Below are 18,329 nucleotides of genomic sequence, written 5' to 3'. Positions count from 1 at the left end.
CAGAGTATTGTACTCGAGCCATGAGATGGAGCTGTCCATATGAGCCATTGTTCACAAATGGGGTCAGATGTTATTAAGATGATAGGATGTTAGTTCAGATGTAAAAAACATTAAGTCCGGAACATGTCTTCATCCAGCAATCCGCCAATCCGGCTCTGCTCTCACCTGAGCCGGTCCAGACAAGAGCCCATGACTGTCCTCTCACCTAGCCATGAAATCCAGCCTGGGATGGATAAGGGCAGCATTGCTGGGGGAACAGAAGTCCCCCCTGCTAGTCTCTCACACCAGCAGGGGATTGATAGCCAGTCCAGGGCCGCCCTCTCACCACGGCCTGTCCTAGACTCCTTCCGGAACATCATAGGGAGTTCACGGGAACAGGAGAAAAAATGTCCCAAATCCTGTTCCAGCCTCCAATCCATCTTAGAAAGTAGCAAGCAAAGACCATCCAAACACGCTAAATCCACAATTTTGCATCTCTGTATTCAGAAATAATTTCTATTAAATGGTGAGACTTTCTTCCAATTAGGTATGAGTAGCCCAAAGAGAAGCCTTTCTAGTGTGCCAAGTGTTCTAACCATAAGAGAATGGCAGAAAAGGTGAGCAGGTGACAACTGCAAATTTCTACCCTTTTCTTGACACCATTTATAGGACTGGCATTCAAACAACCAGCTGTTTGTCTTTAGTGGCTGGGCTGCATTCCTCTAGTTTGGGGATCTGCAAGGTATACGTTTGAGGCATCTTCTGCTTCTTAGTGATGGAAGCCTTTTTTTCAACATAAGTAAAGCAAAAACTAAAAGCAAGTCTGCCAGATATAGAAGGAACAAAATAAATCTCTGGGATATGTGTGTGAAAGACCAGCAACAACGTTTTTTCCCAAGTAGCTTTCCTAGTGCCCATTTTGTTCTCTGTTTATTGCAAAACAAAACAAAACAAAAAATTAATTGTGCTGGGCTGCTTAAATTCTGATATTTAAGTTGTTCTATACACTGCTGATTTAGTTAATTTTCAGTCAGATATCACTTTAAGGAACTCATGCCTTATTTTATGGAAATAATCTCATTTGGCACTACCAGAGGATCAAAGGCAGCAATTTGAAAATGTTCTCATTAAGTTCTAATGAAGGTTGTTATTGCTGTTGCTTTAATTGTGTCACTCCTCTGGGAAATTGCTGGGTCTTAACATATGCAAGTCCATATGTAATGCTATGTTGGAATTTTTATATTACATTTTCTTGAACAAGAACAGAAACCTGGTTCATTCTTAATACAAAAGCCATCATGGATGGGTTCATGTAATGACAAAAATAAACAAACCATATTATAACTAGTGCAAAAGAGATTGTGATATTGAAAATATAATTTTTGATATTACAGCATTAAAGAAACTGAACACTTGCTTATTTTACACAATAGTTTTATGTTTCATAAACACAGAAAATAGCCAGCAATTCTATAGGAAGCTAATCCAAAATCCAAGGCTTTTCACACTCTCGTGATTTGCTTATTTATAACTGAGGAATTCAACAAATGTTGAAGCCGAGGTCATATCCATGATGACTAGAAACATATTTGTTTTGTTTTTGTTTTTTTAAAGAAAATTGTAATGTTTAGGAAGGAGTAGAAATTTACATCAAGTATCAAATGATATCCTCAGTTTATACATTCAGAAACCCTATTTGGGTTCTTATTGCATGTCTTCAGATTTCCTAGAAACCAACCCAATTCTGCCACAAACACATTAACTCTTTGATGATCTTTCACATGTGCTAGTTTGGCTGCTGTGGTGTCAATGGTCCAGAGGATTTTGAGGCAACCTCTCATTCCATTCTTCTGGATTCCCATCCTGCTGTTCCTGAAGCTTGTTGTAAACGGGAGCTGCAATCTCGCGATGGAGCATTCATCAATAAAGAAGAATGTTTGAAAGGAAAGGAAGTCTATCAGAACCAACAGGTAAAGAAATGATCAAAATACTTATAAATAATTTAGACAGAGGGATAAAAGTGTGATGCAAAAATTCCTGCCTTCATATGATTCTTTACCTGAATGATTGAAGACTGTACTCTTTCTTTGGGTAAACTTTCTTTTTTTCCTTTTTGTACAATATAGAATAAAATAATGAAAAATAAAAAATAATAATATGAAGAGAAATCAGGGTTTTATTAAGTTCAAGTGTAGAACAAGTTATTATTTTGTTCTCTTGCAAAGCTCTTACGACATTTACATTTGCAAGAAACATCATCTAGCGTGAACATATTTATTTATTTATTCAATTTTTATAGCTCCATATCACAAATCAATGGCTTACAATTAAAAAAATATATATGTGCATTCTGCTAGATTGAGTTGGACGTGTAGAGACTGTTGGGAAAAGGTGATCCTTCAGGTAATCCCTCCCAAGCCATGTAGTGCTTTAAAGGCGATAATCAGTACCTAGAAATGCACCTGGAAACACACACCAGTAACCAATGCAGCTCACACAGAAGTGATGTTATGGGTGCTGCATATCTGGTACCATTTACTACCCATGCAGCCATATTCTGCTCCAGTTGATTGTCTACAAATGCTCTTCAGGGTTAGCCTCATGTACAGCATGTTGTGGTTGTTAAATTTTTCAAATTGTTAACTAATATTCAAAAAGGACAATGCATCTACAGACATAGAGCATGTCTGCAGAATAGTGGGAAATGAACCAAAGAATCTTGCAATAGTACTTCTACTCAGAAAGCTTACATGAACAGCTTAAGCATCACAGAGATATTACAGCCTGCCTTCTGATCTAAATTCGTTTCAAAATGTAAAACAAGCTGATTAACCTTAAAAGTCCAATTTCCTGACTTACTTGTGGTAAAAAACTGAACTGTCAAATTCTGCTCCCTGTAGCTTTTGCCCATTTAATAACGCTGAGTAGGTCAAGCCTGCTTCAGTTCATTTAGGGACCATCTTTGACAGGACATAATGAATTGCGCCTTCCCAGTTACAACCCTCTTTTCTCTGGAATAGTTTATCTCCTGCAATTAAATCAGCCTCAACCCTTGTTGCATTTTAGGAAAGCTTATAAAAAGGAGGAAAGGAGCTGGGATTTGCTAAGAGCCCCGGTCTTGGATTGTAGAGGAACATCTATCCTTCATAATGTTATAAAAATGTGATTATAATTATTAAATTAGGATTTTATTTGTTTGTCCCAAAGGTGCTTTTTCATGAGGCAGCTGGACTTGACTAAACTAGTAGATCAGCAAAACACAGTGGACATAGTATACTTAGATTTCAGTAAGGCATTTGACAAAGTAAATCACAACCTATTAATTAATTAATTGGCAAGCTAGAAAAAGGTGGAATAGACAACATCACCACTAGATGGATCTGTAGCTGGCTGACAAACCGTACTCAGTGAGTAGTCCTCAATGGCAGTACATCCACATGGAGAGAAGTAAGCAGTGGGGTACCACAAGGTTCCGTCTTAGGCCCAATACTCTTCAATATCTTCATCAATGACTTAGATGAAGGAATTGAAGGGGAACTCATCAAATTTGCAGATAACACCAAGCTATCAGGAGTAGCCAACACCACAGAAGACAAAATCAGGATCCAAAAAGATCTTGACAAACTCGAACAATGGGTCCTATCCAACAAAATGAGTTTCAACATGGACAAAGTCTTACACTTAGATAGGAAAAATCAAAGTCACAAATACAGATTGGGTGAGACCTGGCTTAAAAACAGTAACTGTGAGAGGGACCTTGGAGTCCTAGTGGACGATCACTTGACTATGAGCCAGCAGTGTGCAGCAGCAACCAAAAAAGCTAATACAATCCTGGGTTGTATAAACAGAGGCATAGAATCAAGATCACGCGTAGTACTAATACCGCTTTACAAAGTGCTAGTAACACCAAATCCTGGAATACTGCAGCCAATTTTGGTCACCATATCACAAAAAAAAAATGTTGAGAGTTTGGAAAAAATTTAGACAAGAGCAACTAAGATGATCAATGATCAAAGGCCTGGAGGCTAAAACATACGAAGAGCAGCTGTGGGACTTGGGTTTGGATAGTCTAAAGAAAAGAAGAAATAGGGGAGACATGATAGCAGTATTCCAGTATCTGAGGGGCTGCCACAAGACAAAAGGAGTCAGGTTGTTCACGAGAGCACCAGAGGGAAGGATGAGAAACAATACTTGGAAACTGATCAAGGAGAGAAGCAACCTGGAATTAAGGAGAAACTTCCTGACCGTGAGGACAATCAACCAGTGAAACAGTTTAGCCCCAGAAATCGTGGGTGCTCCATCACTGGAGATTTTTAAGAAGAGACTAGACAATCACCTATCCAAGATTGTGTAGGTTCTCCTACTTCAGTAAGGGGCTGGACTAGAAGACCCCCAGGGCCCCTTCCAGCTCTATTCTATTCTATTCTATTCTATTCTATTCTATTCTATTCTATTCTATTCTATTCTATTCTATTCTATTCTATTCTTCATCCAAGAAGCTTCTTCAGCTCTGACTGGATGGTGGGGAATGGAAAGATTTATACTCCTTGCTGACAGCTGGCCATTTGCATTCTTTTGGAGAGTAATTGATGCCACCTGGAAGCTTATCTGATAAGCTTCCAGATAACCTCAATGACTCTGTAAAAGAATGCAAATGATCAGCTGTCTGCAAGGAGTATAAATCCTTCCATTCCATTCCATTCCCCACCATCCAGTCAGAGTTGAAGAAGCTTCTTAGATGAGAAGCAAAATATCTTCAACGAGAAAAAAAAGGTCCAAGAAAAAAAAGGTCCAGTTGCCTCATAAAAAAAGCACCTTTGGCACAACCATGACCTGGATGACTGAGAACCTCCATAGACTTTTATGTTGGCTGTTTTCATTAATGGTGGTACACTGCCCAGAGACACATTTTGTAAGATGGGTAGCTATACATGTTCAATGAATGAATGGATGGATGAATCATTTATAATGTTACTTATTATTAATAATTATTCTGTTGATATTTATTCCTTTGTCTATTGTGTGGTTTTTTTAAAAAAAAAAGTAATCTTTTTTACAGAAAGAAAAGATTGGAACCTGCTCAGAGTCACATTAGTTTGGAGTGTTATATAATTTACAATTTTTTTTAATGTGTTCTCCTTTTGAAAAGTTCTTTCACTAGTTGTTTGCAAGGTTATTAACTGAATGTGCTCACTTTGCATAGACATTTATTTCAAGATCGATTTCTTTATTCCTTCCCAGGGTTGCTACACTGTGATCCTGAATTCCCTTGAAACCTATGTATATCTTGCAGGAGCTCTTGCCATTGGTGTTTTAGCCATTGAGGTACGGTACAAACTGGGATCCTGCTGGCCACAATCATGCCAAAAGATGCCTCCTTTCCCTTATGTTCACACCACATCCCCCCTCATCTGAATTTTTCCTTTCTATTCAGAAAGTAACTCGTAGGAATGTGTAAAAAATAATTTAGAGCAGTATTTCTCAAACTTGGAAATTGGAAGATGTGTGGAGTTCAAGTTCCAGAATTCCGCTGGCTGGGGAATCATCTGACAATTGCCAAGTTTGAGAAAAACTGATTCAGCAGAAATGCCTTGGATTTTATGGTGAACACAGCATTCACTGGCATTCCTTGCCATTCCCCAGCTACCTGGGTGATTCTGGAAGTGGAAGTGCACAAGTCTTAAAGTTGCCAAGGTTGGAGACCCCTGCCTTAAAGCAACTGGTGGTTGAGAAATCAACCGATTAAAGTTAGGTGTGACTCTCAAAAACAGCTCCACTTCTCTTATTATTATTAAGCTGGTTTTGAAGTCTGAAGTTTGAATAGGCACTGAAAATCCTATACAATCCTAATTGCTAACTTGAAGCATTTATATGGGCTGGGAAACAACTGTCTTATACTGCCCTCTCGTGTTAGGCATAGCATACTCATTTCAAATTTATGTGTTTGAGATGAAGTCAATTTTGCTTAATAAAAATGCGTGGAAACAAAGCAGTTGTTTACTTTTCTAATTTAGCATTCATTGGAAAATTATTTTTGTATTCAGTTGTGGATCAGTTTAGTAGTTCTTTTTAGGTTTTTGTGCAGATTATCGAGATTTGACAGGGTTGCTTAACTTTCCAACCATCACAGGGATGAACCACCATGGTTTAGGGCAGGGGTGTCAAACTCGCAACATCACGTGACATGTCACGACATATCGCACCTTTTTTCCATTGCCGGCAATGGGGTGGGCGTGGTTTCACCATGACGCATCCGGCCCATGGGCTGGAAGTTTGACACCCCCGGTTTAGGGGGTCCTGGGCATCCTTCAGTGGTTGGTGATTCTGTAGTTAAATGTATGTCACAGCATCATTTCAGACCCTCATTAGATTATTTGAGCCAAGGAAAAGGAGATGGAAGAAACTATTGGAATTAGTCAACTACAGAAAGTACTTCGGTCCTCTTAAAGAGCAGAAGCTTTAAATTGATCGTTGCCTCACAGGCAGGCCACAGAAATAATTAAGTAAAAGGAGTGATATTACCTCAGCAGGATTAAGTTACTATTTAGCGATTTTTTTTCAGCAGAGAAATTTTGGAGTAAATTCGTCCAAGGAAGAACAGAATTCCTCCCCCCCCTTTTTTTTTTAAAAAAAGCATACAAACCTGAATCACAAGAAAAGTATTAATGATTTCCATGCAGAATTCTTCTTTTGGATAAAGTTGATAGGTCTTTTATTGAATCCTAGACCTATTCTTCTAGTGGTTCTCACTTTTTCTCCTTTTGCTAAGACTAGCTAAACGTTTCTGTTATAATTAGATTCAGTGGGCACCTATTTTGCCATATTAAATATAAATGTAGCCTTTGACGTAGTATATACATACATACTCCCCTATATGCTTCTAATGCTTTACATTTTCAAAGAGATAGATAGGCAAAACATTCAGATCTACATACATTCATATTCCTACACATTTTGCTCTTGATATTTTATATGTCTCTAATACAGAACTTCTTTTAAATTTATAAGTTTATATCCTTTATACCTTCTAGTTCTACTTTATACAGCTCTTACATTCAACTTTTTACCTATTATATTTTAAAGTTTCTTCACGATGACTATTTGTATAACCTCTCCCCCTTTTGAAGATCTATGACTGTAATATGTAAAACTAAAATGGATTTGGTTTGATCAGTAATAACAAGGATCCTCTTTTTTTGTTTTATGTCCTTCACAGCTGTTTGCTATGATCTTTGCTATGTGCCTCTTTCGGGGGATTCAATAGGACGTGTTTCATGAGCCACAAATGATTTTTCAAGGACTTGCTTTGAAGAAGGAAAAGAAAGAAGATAAACTTTATTTTTTGGTTAGCAAACTAAAAAAAAGGAGGGAAAGGACTGTAATATATTAATGATCAAAAGGATTGTACTTCAGGGGCTGGAACTTTGAGGTGCTGTCTAGTTCCTTGCCATCTCCAAGAGGAGTCATTCACCTGAAGCCACTAAAATGGATTGCACTAAAGGCCTGCAAGTCAGGATAGAAAATGAACTCTAATAATACCCAGGATGTTGTCTGGAACACACATCTCTTGTACGATAATAATCCATTGATTGAGGAAGATAAAGAAGAAGACTACCTACTTTCAACAAGATCTTCATTTAAAATACTAACATGGTCATCTAAAGCATTGAGATGTATACAGATTACTTCAGTTTTAAGCTAAGAGGGGGGAAATGTATTGGCACTCGACTTGCAAGCGTTCTACCAAGATGAATAGCTTTCCATCTCTTGTCTGATCCAGAAGATACAAGCATTCCTGAATGCTTGGAATGGAGAATGCCCTCTCCAAGAATCTAGAGGATGGGTTGTGTGTATCAGATCTAATGGTGAAAAGTAGGGTAAGCTGAAATCAGTGCATACCATTTTAGTGCATACCATTCATCACATTGAATGTTCTGATCAGTGTTACGTGAGAACAAAGACTAAAGCAGCTCAGCTGCTGGTTCCCTCACCTTAAAAGGAAAAAAAAAAGTATGTTCTTGTCTAGAATTGTTGGTGCTGTCTCCCCTAAGGAGATGTATCTGTTTTGGGTTTTTTTAGGCTTTTGAATGTCTTGTCACCATCATGCTCTGTGAAAAATACATTGCCAAGTTTGGCCTTCATTAGCAATTGATTAGCTTGGTGTCTTGTCCCCATGTGCCTTTCAACTGTATTAAAAATAATCCCCAACACAATAAGCATGGAAAGCAGTGAGGCACTTTTGCAGTTGCCTTTTGAGAAATTTAATTTGTAAGTTTCGTGGCTGTTGTTTCTGACCTAGGCATTCTTAGCTTAAAAAAAACCAACATACTCTGATTTTTTTTTCTTTCTTTCATTTTTAACTGTTGCCAAGTTCTAGCTTCAGTGGACTTTTATCCACTCAGCAAACACAGACAATTAAGCCTAAGAGGCAGAACTGAAGTTCCAAGACATACAAGCAGTGATGTGCAAAACATTTGAAGTACAAAGAAGTTTGAGCTTGAAACTTTCCATTTCAAGTTTTAAATAGTTCGTTCCTGTTTGAAATGGTTTTCCCTGACTATTCCAGAAGAGTCAAAGTGCCCCAAAACACTTGTTTCAAACTGGTAATATTTTGTTCGTCCTTAAATCCAAGCTATATTCATTGCCTAGGATACTGATGAATATGTAAATTAGAGTGAAGTTACATTATTACTGAATGGTGGACAAAGATGTAAACTGGCAAAATAATGTGAAATGACACTTTTTAAAAAGATGGTAACCTACTATTAAAAGTACGAACAGGATGTGGTGACATTGGATGCCAAAGATGACATGTTGAGAGTCCCTGCTGAAAGCAATAAGTACAGGGTGTTCATCTATAAGTAATAATCCCCAAAGGTATAGCTTGGGGGGGGGGAAACCCTAGCAATTATTATTTGATATGAGATGAAAACATGCTAGAACAATCATAGTTATCATGACTGTTTGGTTAATTAACATATGATAAGTTAAATTTCTTTGACAATTTCCCTAACATGGTTTCAATGTTATTTCGTTCAGTTCTGTGCATTTAGAATTCAGGATGGCTTCCAAACATAACAAAAACATGTTTGCAGGATCTGCAGAAGAACTCTGTTAGTTGGACCCATCTAGAGATAATGGCCTACATCTCCCACAATACATGAACTTGGGGGGGGGAACAGAATTCTGTTTGAACAAAATCTCAGGATGTAGGCAGAGAGACATAAAAAGGGGTGTGTGATTTGGTAATTTCCTATTGGCTGCAGTAATGGGGCAGATTCAGCCATTGAGCTGCAGGTGATTGGTGGCTGTTTAATTCCAACTACACTTAGCCTAAGCCAGCACGAAGCACATTTAAGTGTGCTATTAATTTTTATACCGAAATTTCCAAAGGTCAATACATTTACCAACCTATTTCAAGGAGTTTGCCCTGAGATATGTTCTCCATCTTCCCCCACTTCCTCCGAAAGATACTCATACCCTGAAAAATGAAACTAATGAAGTGCAGATGGGGCAGGTGATGGCTGAACTAAGACAAGTCTGATAAAGTTTCCTAATATTCCCTTTCTGTTTCAGAATCTTAGTGCCTATGTGTTTTTGCTCTAGCTTACCTGGTGGTTTTCCAATTTCTGACTCATTTTGCTATCTCCATTTGCGCTCCAGTTTGCACATTTTTCTGGTTTCATCTGCCCTTTCCTTTACTTTAGCACATGCACTCTTGATAATCCCAAAGAAAATCCTAAAGCAGGGGTTTTCAAACTGGGTCCTTTTATGACTTGTGGACTTCAACTCCCAGAATTCCTCAGCCAGCATGGCTGGCTGAGGAATTCTGGGAATTAAAGTCCACAAGTCATAAAAGGGCCCAGTTTGAAGATCCCCGTCCTAAAGAATGACACAGAGTTGTATGGTAATCAAGTCTAACCTACTGTTTAGTAATAGAAACTGTCTAACTTCTGCTTAAGCAATCTCAGTGAAATTGAGGCCATCACTTCCTTGACAGAGAAAAGGGGATCAGTTGTTTTACAAAATAATGGGAATTAACTTGCTGGCTTCAAAGATACCTGTCAAAAACACATGTCATCTACTGGAAAACCACACTAATGAAGGAGATGTCTGAGAGAAGAAAGAAATGTATTTGTATAAGAAAATTATTGAAAGGAACACTGTTAGGTTTGACCAAGCATGCAGTCAGAAAAACTTAATTAGGATTTTTGTGCTGTCAAGTTTGCAAAATTCATTTTAGAATAGTTAAGGATTGCAAGTCTGATTCCCTGTGCTCTGTTTATTTGTAGTTAGGCTGCAGCCATTGAGACTAAATATCATTTATTTGGTTTAGGCTTAGCAGATCAGATTAAACTGAGCCATTTTGGTTCATAAACCTTGGGGTATTGTGCTAACCCAGTGAAATACAGATTTGTGCTTCAACAATCTGTAACTTGGCATGATAAATGAACCAACCCTTCCAATAAATTCCAAATGGCATCATCTCTCTTCCTGATGTGGAAAAAGATTAAAGGGCAATTTCTATTCCAAATGAACTGGTGCCTCAACTGATCATCCCTTTGTCACTAATCTTCTTAGGAAGAAGGGATGACCCCATAACATGTTCTTCTACACAAGCTTAAGTGAAATGGATGTATGTGGCTAAACCTCTACATAGATTGTATGCTTCAAATGGAGCTTGTCCAGAAGAACTTGGGTCAGGGCTGTCTCCTTATGTTTGTGTTTGTGACTCTAGATCTACCCAGTAGTTCTCACTCTCTGTGGTTGTCACTGTTGCAAGTGCCTGGGGAGCAGGTCACTTATAAATTAAATGTTGAGATCTATTTTAAATGTTCCTTTTATTAGAAGGCTAGAGCTAATTTAACTTGTATTCCTTATTGTAATGCTTTTTATATTGAAAGGGATTTTTGTAACATAAAAATAGGATGCTATTCTGAAGCATTTGCACAGTTTCTGTGTGCATTTCTTAAAAAATGAAAAGACAAAAATAAAGACACTGTGACAACAAAGCTTTACTTTCCACAATTCATGGGTTCTGTGTTTTTCTTTTTGAAATAGACGTGTAATAATAGCCTTTTTCCTGAGGAAAGAAATAGTTACAGTCCAAATAGTAGAACTTGTTATTTTGAGTTGAAAATAGAGAACAATTAAACAGCGTCCTGTTCAGAATCATGAAATCCAATATAATCAAGTTTTTGGAATTAACCTTGGGTTTGCACAAGAGATCACACAAAATGTTTGACTTTTAGCACGTTCACCATTAAAGCCTGCAGGAATCCAATATGTACAAGGTACATTGAAGACATTTTTGAATACACAATTGTTTTTAGGTTGTCAAGGTCATTTGAATAATGTTGGCACGAGATGGAGTTTATCCTAAAGGCTCAAAGGTACATGTTCTCCAATCACAATTGACCTTTTTTATATTTATGCTTAAAGTGAGCATATTAAATATTGATCACTTGGGATTACATATGAATACATCAATAAACAAATGTTATTTGCCCAAACCTTTTGAAAAAAATGGCTTCAAAATACAATATAGTTTACTTAAGCATATAAACCATTAAGCATATGAATACAGACAGAGCTTTTTTTTCTCATAGAACGCTCAGAACGGCATTCTGGCACCTTTTTTTTTTTTGAAAAAAACAAAACCTCCCTCTATTTTTTTTAAAATTCCATTTATATCCCGCCCTTCTCTGAAGACTCAGGGCGGCTTACAAGCTTAGCAGTAGCCTTCATTCTATGTATATGCCTGCTTATTAGGGCTTTCACACACACACACCCAAGCGGCATTATTACAAAGTCAGCTTAATTGCCCCCAACAATCTGGGTCCTCATTTTACCTACCTCGGAAGGATGGAAGGCTGAGTCAACCTTGAGCCTGGTGGGATGCGAACCTGCACTAATTGCACTATTGGCTTTAAGAGTAGGCAATCTTGGCTGTTTTTTATGACTCGTGGACTTCAACTCGCAGAAATCCTGAGCCAGCCACGCTGAGGGGAAAGAGAGAGGTTTCCAAGCGGAGCCATACTGGCTCAAGAATTCTGGGAATTGAAGTCCTTGAGTCATAAAAGAGCCAAGGTTGCCTGCCCTGCACTAGAGGAGGACATTAAAATTATTTACAAGGTTACTTCTTTAGGAACTAAACTTTTAGAATCTAAAACAGCTAATTCAAAAAAGCCAACAGGAAAGAACCTCACATTTTTCATCTGCTTCTGTCTTTTGGAAGATAAAATTAGATAACAAAATAATCTATTTCCTATCTTAACATCTCTGCAATGAAATCAATAAAGGTAACAGGAAAGAAATGAGAAACATTTTTCTTAATGTAATTGTTGTGATTAAGCATCAGCCTGTGGTTCCGGCAGCTGAGTCGGATGATTCTGAACAGGAGGAGGGGTTTGGAGAGCCTTTGGTGTCAGAGGAAGGTTCTGATGCACTGCAGAACTCTCAGCCTGGCCCCTCCCGTCTTATTCCTCCTCAGACTCAGCTGTGTGAGCATGAGGGATTGGAAGAAGACGATCCACAGCTGGCTCTGTTCAGGGACGCTAGGAGCAGGAGGCAATCTAGCAGAACAGAACAGAGGAAAGCAATGAGGCAACTCAGGAGAAGGTAATGAGAAGCCAAGCCTTGGGACTGCTGATAAAAGGGGAATGTGTTGGAGGTGCTGGTTGCCGAAGGCAACCGTTTGAAGATCTTCTGCTAGAGTCCTGGTCTGTTATCCTTGTTTAACTCTTGTTTAACCTTTTGGTTTAAATCTTGTTTGAACTTTTCATTTAACTTCTGTTTGAACTCTTTGTAAATAAATTTGGTTGGGTTTTTTCCATCCTGTTGATTATAAAAAGGGGTTGTCCCTGACATTCAAACAGGGCTGGTCTTAGGCTGGAACAGAACAGTTTGCCTTCAGCCTCCCACCCCTTATTATTATGGAGCAGCTATGTGTTGAGAATGCCCAGCTCACCCAGCAACTCGCTTTGTTGGCAGCTCAGGTGGCTCAATTACAAGCACAGGTCCATGCTGCACCACCACCACCACCACCCAGGAGAAAATGCCAAGTTGCGATGCTGGATAAATTTAATGGCAATCCAGAGATGTTTCCTGCTTTCCTGGGACAGTGCCAGCTATTTATCAGCGTGAGAGCAGCTGATTTCCCCACTGACCGGGATAAGGTGGGGTTTGTGTTAAGCCTTCTCTCTGGTGGTTGCAGCTCGTTGGGGCACACCTCTGCTGGCCCAACCTAGTCCACTGTTGGACAACTTTGTGGGGTTTTGTAATCATATGCGTCTGATGTATGAGGACCCCATAAAGTCGCAGACTGCTACCCAATGCCTGAAAGCTCTGAGGCAAGGTCGACGCCCCTTACAGGGCTATATCAGTGATTTTCAGCTGCTTAGCCAGGATTCAGCCTGGAATGAGGCTGTGCTTGTGGACGCTTTCCAGGATGGATTGTCGGAGATGTTGCCCTCCGGGTGAGATTCAAGGTGCTGGTGATTACCTATAAAGTCCTAAATGGTATGGGTCCGGATTACTTACGGGAGCACCTGCTGCCGGCGTCATCTTCCCTTCATCCTGTGCGCTCCCACAGAGAGGGCCTCCTCAGGGTGCCGTTGTTCAGAGATTGTCGGCTTGCAGCCCCCAGGGGGAGAGCATTCTCTGTGGGCGCGCCAGCCCTTTGGAATCAATTACCGGTTGAGCTCCGGATGGCTCCCGACCTTCGCTCTTTCCGCCGTGATCTGAAAACCTATTTATTTGAACAGGCCGGCCTGGTTTAAGGGTTTGGGGTATTTTTAATTACTTATTGTAAGGGCTTAATTAATTTAATCTACTTTTAACTTTTGTATGTAATGCTTTTATTGCCCTGTACACCGCCCTGAGTCCTTCAGGAGAAGGGCAGTATAGAAATTCAATTAAATAAATTCAATTAAATAAATGTTGGATGAGCTGGCCCATGTTGATATACCCTCAGACCTCAATGAGCTGATTCATCTCTGTCTGTGGATCAACGCTCAGCTGCAGCAGCGAAGGAGTCATTGTGCCACCCAAGAGACCCCTGCGGCCCTGTTGCCTGTGAGACCCCAGTTCAAAGGGAGGAGCCAATGGAGCTAGGTGCTGCCAGGCCTCGTCTATCGGTGGCAGAAATGAACAGGCAACGTTCGAGGGGGTTGTGTTTTTACTGTGGGGACCCTGGGCATTTGGCTGCCTTCTGCCTAAGGAAGCGACAACGGGCGTCAGTGACTGAGTCTGCCCTGAGAAAGCCCCCTACTCCTCTGTTGGGAAATGCCCTGAGCCCGATCTAAATGCTGTGTTAGGTCGGGCATCCCACAACACTGAGCGACATGTTTCCGATGCTGCCTGTGGACCTCCATGGCATCTGATATTGGAGGCATGTCTGATCCTCCCCAGCAAGCCGAAGGGGATTCCAGTCCATGCCTTAATTGACTCTGGGGCCACAACAAATTTTATGGACTTGGCATTTGTGGCCAAATGGGCTGTTACCCAATGCCCGGTGGAACCGCCCATATTAGTGGAGACTATCAATGGTCCAGCGCTCCTGTCTGGGCCAATTAAGACCGCCACGCAACCATTATGTATGGCCATCAGTTCCCATGAGGAAGCCATCCAGTTCTATAACACCTCAGATCTGCATTTCCCCATGGTCTTGGGACTGGTGTGGCTCCAGACACATGACCCACAGATCTATTGGTCACATAACTTGGTCACCTTCCCAAGCTTGCAGTGCATGGATCACACCCACCATATCTGTGCCGGCCAGGTGGAGGGTTCCCCAGGGGTTTCCTTGCCTTCCAAACTGACTGAATTTGCTGATGTGTTCAGTGAGACGGAGGCGGATCAATTACCCCGCACAGGCCCTATGACGGACACATTGATTTAGTCCCTGACACACGTCTCCCAGTGGGGCGTTTGTACTCCATGTTGGACCCCGAGTTGGCTGCATTGTGGGACTCTCTGGATAAGAATTTGGCTTGGGGTTTCATCTGGCCCTCATCCTCGCCAGTGTCTGCACCCGTGCTCTTCATCAAAAAGAAGTCCAGCAAATTGCGGTTTTGCTGCGATTATAGAAAATTAAACGCCATCACAGTGCGCAATCATTACCCGCTGCCCCTCATCCCCAAACTCCTGGACTGACTCTGGGAGGCTAAGATCTTCACGAAACTAGACCTGCGTGGAGCTTACAACCTTGTCAGAGTTTGGGTCGGGTGATGAGTGGAAGACGGTGTTTGGTACTCAATACGGACATTTTGAATACACTGTGATGCCGTTTGGCCTGACCAACGCCCTCGCCGCATTTCATGAACAATGAAATGTTCATGTGTGGTATGAAGTTACATTGCGCTTCCCAAATTTTATTCAACATCGCCTCTTCTTTCAATTAGAATTCTGCCTCTTTTCTTGGCATACTTAAGAATCTGATGCTCCTGGGGGGCTTTTTGCATTCCCCTTTGTTATCTCTCCCTTAGTATAGGAGAAAAATAAACAGAATTCTTGCAATTGCCAAGAATAGGCACAGACTCTACCCAAGGCACAGGGCACAGCCTTGCACAGCTGTGCTCCACAAGACAACTACATCCATGTTTTAGTAATTTTCTAGTTGCAGATAGGGAGGGAGATTTTTCCCGCTTTAGAATAGATACACCTTAGAATAGAACAGAATATTTTTTTTAGAACCTTCTTTTCATCGATATTTTTTGGACACTAATATTTATACCTCTTCATTGTGGACATATCTACACTGACTGTATTAAGCTAATTTTATTTATTTTAAGCATGATACTCCATTTTGGGGTTGATTGGCTAAAGCCATAGTAGGACGTTGATTTACATAGCATGTTTTTCAATCTCCCTCTTGACCACATCATGGCATATTCACCATACAAATCCCTGAAATCTTTTTTCCAGTATTCCCTAATTCCTATTTCATTCCAAAACCCTATTGTGGCAAGGTCACAAATATTTAAATGTTATAGTAGATGTGAAATTGAATAGGTGAAATGGAATTTCTCCTCTGTGTAATTAGTAATTTTTCCTTTCTCTCTTAAAAATACTACAAGAGTACCAACATTTGAAGGAGTTCTGGAAGATCAATGAATCCATATAATGCTTTTAGGAACTGCTGAAGTAGTTTAATATCCAGCCTGTATTAACTACTCCCAAAAGCATTGTGCTTTAACAGAATTGGAGAGGACCTTGGAGGTCTTCTAGTCCAACCCCCTGCTCAAGCAGTAAACCCTATACCATTTCAGACAAATGGTTGTCCAATCTCTTCTTAAAAACCTCCAGTTTTGGAGCATCCACGTCTGGAGACGAGTCTCTCAATTTTGGGAACTTTTAAGAAGTGTAGACTTCACCTCCCAGAATTCTCCAGCCAGCATGGATTCAGAGATTACATTTTAACTATAGCACTGTTTCTCAACCATGGTAACTTTTAAGATATGTGGACTTCAACTCCCCAACAATCTGGCTGGGAAATTCTGGGAGTTGAAGTCACACATTCTATAGTTGCTAAGTTTGAGGAACACTGCTGTATCAGATGAAGACCCAGGAGAGGGATTTACATGATAAGCCTGATGTTATTTTTTCCCCTAGGCCAGCATAGAATGTTGTATGAAGCTAACCTACTTTGGGGAACAATCAATATGAGACAACAATCCTCCTCCCAAAAACCCAATTAATCTGGGCTGTGTTGTTTTATGTGAAGGATGCCTACTATCACCCTTCCAAGTAATCGTCTCTAGTTCTTTCACAACCTTGATACATCCGATTCCCAAAAAAATGAAGGGCCTTTTATTCATTTTTCTGATGTCCCATAGGTCCAAAAGTGCTGTGGCATATGGCATTGCATTGTGGTTTCTCCTGACTGAGATCATATCTGAGCAATGTTCAATTTTTTTAAAAAAAAAAATAGCACAAAAATTGTAGCAGCAAACAGTAACAGTAAAAATTTGTAAGGTGAAAGTGTTGAAGCTGAGGAGCTTGCCATCTGATGGGACTTAAGGGAATGAATTTCTATTGCTGACCCTATTCTTTGGAATGGCCTCCTGGCTGCACTTCGAAGTGCTTCATACATCTCATTCTTTAGGACAGGGGTCTCCAACCTTGGCAACTTTAAGACTTGTGGACTTCAACTCCTAGAATTCCTCAGCCAACTTTGCTGGCTGAGGAATTCTGGGAGTTGAAGTCCACAAGTCTTAAAGTTGCCAAGGTTGAGGACCCCTGCTTTAGGAGACTTGGAAAAAAATCTTCCTCTTCCAATTGGGGCATAAGAGAGGGCGGTTTTATATTGTGCACATTGTTTTAGGGATTTTGTTTTTGCTTGTAGGGTTCTTTTCCCATTATTCATGTTTAGCTGCCTATAGCCTCTGGGAATGGCTGTCCTTCAAGTAAAGTAAATGAACAACCAACCAAAACTGCTGAAAAATATCACAAGATGAAAGGAACGATGGAAGAAAGCTTGGCAGCTAACTATTCATCCTTTAACCACAAATCCTAAGTGTACACCTAATCCTATCAGTGTCTTACTGTTGGAGAAACATCTTTACTACTTGTCGTTTTACTTCAGATCTGCTTCTATATATGAATAATTGTAAAATTCATTCCTTTTGGGGGCAGCGGACAAAACTTCTCAAAAATCCTGCTAGAAGTTGTTCATCCTTCACAACCATTTCAAGCTGTCAAAAACTATGGCTAAAAGGACTATTGTCAGATTTTCTCATATTAAAGAAAGACAAAAGGCAAAATAATAATAATAATAATTTAAAAAAATGTAACAGTGATACCGATTGTCATCAGGGCACTGGGAACGATGTCCAAAAACTTTGCAAAATGCATCAAGAAATTGCAGCTTCCTGCAATAACTCCAGCAAAGCTACAAAAAACTGTGCTACCTGGAACATCTTACATTTTAAGGATATACCTGGTTGATACTTAGGATGCTGGCAGCAACCTGTGTCAACCATTAGTGCCAATTTGAATGTTCAGTTGACTGAGGTTCATGTTTAATGAATAAAAGTTTTATAATAATAATAAAGTTGGAAGGGACCTTGGAGGTCATCTAGTCCAACCCCCTGCTCAGGCAGGAAACTCTATACCATTTCAGGCGAATGGCTGTCCAGTATCTTCTTAAAAACTTCCAGTATTGGAGCATTCACCACTTCTGGAAGTAGGTTGTTCCACTGGTTAATTGTTCTGTAAGGAAGTTTCTCCTTAATTCTAGGTTGCTTCTCTCCTTGATTAGTTTCCATCCATTGCTTCTTGTCCTGCCTTCAGGTGCTTTGGAGAATAGCTTGACTCCCTCTTCTTTGTGGCAGCCCCTGAAATATTGG

The 18,329-nt window shown here is 40.0% G+C and overlaps 1 protein-coding gene across 4 annotated transcripts in view; it reads left to right on the top strand.

Moving 5' to 3' along the window:
* Positions 1-8,969, top strand: part of TSPAN18 (tetraspanin 18) — a 208,560-nt gene extending 199,591 nt beyond the window's left edge. For 3 of the 4 annotated variants that reach the window (XM_083371077.1, XM_083371075.1, XM_083371076.1), the window contains 3 exons: positions 1,770-1,949; positions 5,221-5,304; positions 7,196-8,969. In XM_083371077.1, the coding sequence (XP_083227203.1) occupies positions 1,770-1,949; positions 5,221-5,304; positions 7,196-7,243 (312 nt within the window). In that variant the 3' untranslated portion in view covers positions 7,244-8,969. Of the gene's footprint in view, positions 1-1,769; positions 2,094-5,220; positions 5,305-7,195 lie in introns of those variants that run through there. The other variant, XM_083371078.1, reaches the window with a different exon arrangement.
* The last annotated feature ends 9,360 nt before the right edge of the window (positions 8,970-18,329 follow it).

This window comes from Vipera ursinii (genome assembly GCF_947247035.1).
Source record: "Vipera ursinii genome assembly, chromosome: 1".
NCBI classification, from domain to species: Eukaryota; Metazoa; Chordata; class Lepidosauria; order Squamata; family Viperidae; genus Vipera; species Vipera ursinii.
Note: the sequence above shows the minus strand (reverse complement) of the source record. Positions and strands in the feature narration are given on the sequence as shown.